We start from the raw sequence: 6,806 nt of genomic DNA on the forward strand, positions 1-6,806 counted from the left end.
AAAGGTGATTCTTGAATGGTAAGCTTGAGGTCAGTCTGGGACTAAATGGAACTCTTGTCTTAAAAAAAAAATCTCTACAGTTTGTTTCTGTTTGCATATTGAAAAGATAAAGTTTTCAGTACTCACAGTCCTCTGTTATGAAATGTACAAAAATAAGCAGAAAGTAGGAGGACTTGCGGGGCTCTTGTTGGCAACACGAGAGTGAGCTTGGCCTTGCACTGTGATACGCAGACACACTGTGATCAGTTAGCCTCAGGGAGTCTAACCTTTTACAAACTTCCCCTAGCTTTTGCTTGGAGTTAGGAGTAAGCAGGAGTGTGAGAGCTAAAAACAGCTCAGAATTTCCCTGACATGGAAGAGTTCAGCCATGTGTGTGGTGGTGAGACAAAAAGATTGCCTGGGAGAGTAGTTCTGGTGAGCAAATGATTTGGGATCCTTACTGGTAGTTCTGATGGGAGGCGGAGATTTGTGATCAGCTGGAACTGCCAGGATTCTGCCTCAGGCAGGATGCAAAGCCTTCCATGATGCAGCTGGTCTTCAAGGGAAGCTTTATCAGTGGCCAGTAAAATGGACCAAAGAAATAGGTCAAGGTGGTTTTTTTGTTCTTTGAGACAGGGTCCCAGAGACTTGACTGGCCTGGAACTTACTATGTGTATCAGGCCGGCCTCCAGGTTTTAGAGATCGCCTGCCTCTTGAGTGCTACTATGCCCAGCAAATCACAATGTCTACAGCAAGGCTTTCCTTCTCAGTGATTCGTCAGGAAAATTAACAGAGAAGCCAGAAGCACTGGAGAGAACAAGGACTCAGAAAAGGTTCCCTTCTCCTTGGGCTTTATAAGAGAAATCCTGGGCTGGAGGCCGGGATGCTCAAAGAATAAATAATATTCCTCCCCTGGGCAAAGATAGAGGGCTTAGAACAAATTTAGTGATCTGTAGCCTCATTTCAGGTTCTAAACCCTGGTCCTTACTGCCCACCATTGTTTTCCATGAACAGTTTTGAATTCTGTTAGAAATTATTAAAAAATAAGGCCTACCAGTTTTTAAAGGTTTATATACTGAGTGCTTGACTTTACTTTTTATAGTTTCCTCTTTTGTTTACATGTGTTCTGAAATGATGCATTTTACCGTCATAATTCACATTTAGTAGTAATGCTTTGTCACTCAACCTTTCTTCTAGTAATTATTTTCTTATTTATGAGTTAATCAATTGTAGAAAGTAGAATTTAGTGGTATAAACCTTTTACTTATTTATTGGTTTAGCTTAATGTTTTTTAACAAAATGACAAGAAAGGAAAAAGCTTAAGTCTAAATGTAATTTTGAACTTATTTTATGCTGTAGTCTAATACAGTCACCCCTCCATAACCCTTCTAGATTGAATCCAGGATCCCCCATAATAACAATATCCACATGTGTTCAAGTCCCTTAGAGAGTTGTGTTTGGTGTTTGTTTACAACCTTCACATACCTCCCAAATCCTTAAAATTATCTTCAGAGTTCTTAGTAATATCTAGTATGATGTAAATGCTAAGTTAAATAGTTTGCACTGTATTGTTTAAAGATTAATGACAAAGAAAAGTCTGCCAGTACAGATGTGAAGCTATAGATTGGTTATAGAAACTGACTGTATTTGTCAAGCAAAATAATGTGTCATTAAGTAAAGAAGTAGTCCACTTCCTCTGTAAAGAGTGTTATATAGGACCATACCTTAGAAATATGTGGCTTTTCAAAAATAATCTTTTCTCCACACAGAATGAAGATGTCCGGCCTCACATCAGAGACAGATTTCGCTTGCATGATTTGCTGCCCCCAGATTAAGTTCAGAGACTTGTCAGATCACTGAGGGGGGAGAGAGAATGCAGGACCCTTTGGACTAAGACAAAAACATTGCCATTACTGTTGAAATTTTGCATTTTTGTACCCCGTCTTGCTTTTCTTATCTTTGGTGCCCAATAATAATCAAGGGTTACAGAAAGAGACTATCTCAGATTGAACACACACAGTGGGTAGGCAAAACAGAAGCGTCTGTAGAGCTAGTACAACTCCAGTGAAACTTTCTATGTACAGGACATCTGCAGTTTATAAAGAATTCTGTTTTCTGCCACCAGCAGTCTGACCTGTAGTACACAGGATTTTATGATAATAACAGAGGTGAAAGTGGACTTTCATTTTCCCTCTGTTTGGTGCTCTCAGTGGGTTTGTAGCCACTTTTCTGTTACTTTACTATTCTCATTTCAACAGGAATGGCCAGTAAAAGTTGTTTTATTTTTCCTGTTCAGGTTTATAACCTTTTTACACTTCTGACCTGTATTAGATTAGACTCTCATGATGCATTCCTTTTAGTTGAGGCGCTTCAGTTTTCTGGAAATAGTCAATTTTTAGTTTTTGGGTGTATATATATATATGTATATATATATACATATATATATACACACACATATATATACACACATTTGAATGGCCGTTTTCCTGCTTTGTCTGCCTGCATATTGTATATTTGTTTAAAAATATTCTCTTTTAGTCCATGTAAGTTTCATTTTTAAAAAACATGCATTTATATTTTGTTCTGTAATATTCTACTGTAGGTAAAATCTTCAAAAATCAAGAGACTGGGTAGGTAAGAATATATGAATGACTAATATTCAAGCGATTTGAACCATTGTGATGACATGTATTCCAGATGGTAATATCTTGTAATGGCACACATGGAATGGATAAAGTTATACCTCAGACTTCACTGTGCACACCATTGAGGAGAATGAGTTCAGTCTCCTGTCGGGCTTGATTCAGTTACTGCTGCCTTTGGTTTTCTCCAGGAATGAAGTATTCAGCACAGTGACTCAGTATTTGCTTTGCATGGGCTGGTGGTCCCTCTGTTACACTCTCGGTTACAATCAGTTTAAAACTCTGTGTAACAGGCTTGGCACCTAACAGTAGCTATGCATACCCGTGGCTCAGTACACTCCCAGCCACCCGTGCAGTTAGTCTGCTCACAGCGGTTTTCTGTGCTGTGTGGGAATAGTCGTCACGCCTTGGTTCTCTAATGCAGCTACCACAAGAGGTTGATATTTTTATAGTGGCGTGTAATCTCCTTTTCAGGGGCTTTTTATGGAAGGTAGAATTTGTAAGAGTTAGTATGCTTTGCCTCTCAACTGCATTGACATGCCGCAGGCTCAGACTGTTTTTGTGTAAAGGATGTCAAAGAACGGCACTTTTTCTAAAGAGAAGTTTGATATTTTGTATGCTTGTTAAGAAAGTACAGTATTGGAAATTAAAGGTGGACAACTGATAATTGAGGAGTATGTCAGTTAATTTTTTATGTATATTACCTGTTTACTTGTACAACTTCTTGTACAAATTACATGCAGCTTCATTTTCAAATGAATCCTTAAAATAAGGAAATCTTTTTAGGAAAACATTTAATTTTTGTATTTTTGATTTTAAAGGCATGAGTTGTCAGTTTTCAGTGTATTAATGAAGATTTTAACTTTTCATCAGGTTGAGTGTTTTCTTATTATTATTATCTGTTATGTATGTAGTTAGCATATTGTGTCACTGAACTGTTTAAAAATCTAGCATGTAGAGCAAGCCTGTTTTGTGGAAAATCCTTATTCATTAAAAAAAAATAATCATGGCAGATTTTCTGCAAAAAAAAAAAGGAAAAGCATTTGCAATTCAGAATACTGATTTTTTTATTTAAAAAAAAGGTATTTTGCTTGCAGGAACAATACTACAGATTCATTTTAATGAGAATCTTTTAAATGTATTTATCTTTAGGGCACCTGGGCATCTTTATGCTGTTTGTCTTATGTCTTTCTTGAAATAAAATGTACATACGTTACCTTTACATATGCTCTTGCTCAAAATTGTGAACCTAGTTAATTTCTTCCTGACCCCCATCATTTTTATGCTTCTTTAGCAAACCCCGAACCTACACAAGATCTGAATTTTTTGACATGCATAATTGTTGAAAGCTTTCCTGACTAAGTGAATACAGTCACAAAGCCCTTCCCACAACTTTAAGGGGAAATGTAAACACTTACACACCATTATGCCTCTGGGCACTTTGATAATAAAAGCAGACCCGTGTGAGGAGGGTTCCTTTAAAGTCAGCTGATAGATGACTCAAGAATGACAGAGAAAACACATTGTGGGAAAGTTTATATGACCAAATAAATGGACATTATTTTTCCATTACTTTATTTGGGTAATTCTAAAGTTATTGATACAAAGTTTAAAACAAATTACAAATAATTTAGCCAGCTATTTCCCTTCTCAGTAGATTATCTTCCAGTCATATTTTTCCGTTGTTGGTAGCTGTAGAACACTTCCATTTAGTTACTCGGAGGTGTGTCGTTTTTTTAATTGAGACGCACCCAACTGTCAGTGCACACAGCAAACATGCCTGTAGTAAATGTAGGGGCAGTGGATCCATGAGGCATAGCAAGCTACCTGTGTACACATTACAACTCTTAAGGACCTATTAAAATTGTGCTATTTCCAGTTCTGAATGTTTGACTTTAAGACATTCTTTTAAATATTTGTATCATTGTTAGAGGATGTTTTAATTAGTTGTATTTTTTAATCCCATGTAATATATGTAGTCCTGACCAGATTTACTACCATTTGTCTGGGTCCTAAAAGAGAATCGATGACAATTCGTAACCAGAAATTGTTTTATATTTGCTAGTATGTATATTTATTTATCCAATGGCTTTATTTGTTTCCCAAAATTGTGTTGGGACTTGTTGAAAGCATTGTGTGACTTCTATAAATGGCTATTTTCTTGTAACTGTCAGTGATATGGATGTGTACATTGTTTTATATATATACATATATATATTTCTGGGGGTAATTTTTTTTAGGGTTGACAATGTTTTTTTTGTTTTTTAAGTTACCTTTTGCCAATGACTTTCTGCTAGCTTTTGCTTCATTCAGCCTTCTAATGGAGTTCATTCTTATTCTGTTGTCAACTTGGCTGTAAGAGAGACTTCATCTCATCAGTGAAGAAGGTGTTTCATTATTCCTACAAGTCTTACAGCAAGCACAGATTCTTCATAAGGATCGGATCTCTTCCATGTCTGTGTCAGTCACATAAAGGACACTGAAGCCTTCGTTTCCTTGTACTGATATGAATGATGGTGTTATACACTACATCACTAGCTAGTTAAGGTTTTGTGACCTGACCTCTTTGTCTTCCTAGGTATTTATTTGTTACCTCTTTAAATCTTGTATGTCTAAATTAACTTAGAATAGTTACCCACCGAATAACTATGCCAAGAACTAGGAAAGAATGTTTATTTTATTTCCCCTTATAGGGGAAAAGTGGACTGGGAACAAAAATGTAAGGCCAATAAATAGGCCTTAGGTTGTCGTTCATTCACTTTCTTATTCCTCTCATGGGCTGTATTTGAATTTTTTTTTCTTCAGTGCTAATGTATTTGATTATACCATTGCTTTTCATGTCTTCCCTTGAGTTGAGAACCTGCTAGGAATTTGTATGAAATACCTTAAAAAGTTTTCAGAGTTAAAACTCAGTTCCTTATATTCAAATCCTACTTAAATTATTGAAATCCAGGTCACATACATTTTCTCAAAATGTTTCTCTGTTATCTTGAATTGAGATTTCATTGTAAATCAGTTTAGTCAACAAACGTGTTTTGAGATCTTTTTAAAAAAGAATTAAGGAAATGAGAGCAAGTTTATTCTAGTTTATGGTTTAATACTATTGTTTTAAGATACATAGTGATTCTCAAACCAGCATGTTCATCAGAATTACTCTGAGGAGCTTTTTGAACTGCAAACACCTGAAGCCTGCACCTGGGAAGCCTTCTCATTCTGTCAGGAGCACGGCTGGGAACAGTTCCGTTTTTAAGGTTCTCCTAATGATTTAAATGGACAACTTTGGTGTGTCTCTGTTCTAAATAGTGTGGTTTGAGAATAGGCTACAAAAGTTCACCAGTCATCTCTCTGTGGTAGGTTTTTCTTTTCCTTTTTCTTTTCTTTTTTTTCTTCTTTTCTTTCTTTTTAAGTCCTGGGACCAGATTTCACAGAACTTATTCAAGATCCGAGGAGGAATAATGAAGATTGAGGCTACTGCTCATTATTATTTTTTGTCATTCATACTTTTTAAAGAGTTTGCATTTATAGAGCTCTGAATAGCTGATCATTTACGTAGCTGAAGGACATGTCCCTGAATGAGACCATTATATATAGTAACTAAAATATTTCACTATTTTTTTATTTTATAAATCTTTGTAGAAATGAGCAATGAAATGCTACTTTCATCTTTTGAAATGGGATTTTTCAAGGTAGTGTCCTTTTGGCATTAAGGTAGGGAGGAGTTAATATTCTCTCTACTTATTTCCACATGAATCAATATGAAGTTATGGACATTTAAAAATCTCAATTTAATTTCTACTTATTTACTATGCAGTATAGCCGTGAACAAGTAATGTAGATTTAGTTTTCTCATCTTCAAATGCCCTGATCACCCTACCTCACAGGGTTGTTGTGGGGATAAATAAAACTTTTATGGAAGTACTTTTCTTTGATGACGTTTTATCGGCCACCAGAAACAATGAGATTTTGTGTATTTTTTTTTGTTTTGTTTTTGTTTTCGAGACAGGGTTTCTCTGTGGCTTTGGAGCCTGTCCTGGAACTAGCTCTTGTAGACCAGGCTGGTCTCAAACTCACAGAGATCCACCTGCCTCTGCCTCCCGAGTGCTGGGATTAAAGGCGTGCGCCACCACCGCCCGGCGATTTTGAGTATTTTCATGTTCTTTTCGGTACTGACCTTAGGACATGCTA

At 36.3% G+C, this 6,806-nt stretch overlaps 1 protein-coding gene across 2 annotated transcripts in view; it reads left to right on the forward strand.

The window, feature by feature from the left end:
• Positions 1–6,539, forward strand: part of Ctdspl2 (CTD small phosphatase like 2) — a 51,826-nt gene extending 45,287 nt beyond the window's left edge. For both annotated transcript variants that reach the window (XM_041678828.1, XM_041678826.1), the window contains exon 13: positions 1,749–6,539. In XM_041678828.1, the coding sequence (XP_041534762.1) occupies positions 1,749–1,814 (66 nt within the window). In that variant the 3' untranslated portion in view covers positions 1,815–6,539. The remainder of the gene's footprint in view (positions 1–1,748) is intronic.
• The last annotated feature ends 267 nt before the right edge of the window (positions 6,540–6,806 follow it).

This window comes from Microtus oregoni, unplaced genomic scaffold (genome assembly GCF_018167655.1).
Source record: "Microtus oregoni isolate MIOR12 unplaced genomic scaffold, Mior012 000031F_ref0000149, whole genome shotgun sequence".
NCBI classification, from domain to species: Eukaryota; Metazoa; Chordata; class Mammalia; order Rodentia; family Cricetidae; genus Microtus; species Microtus oregoni.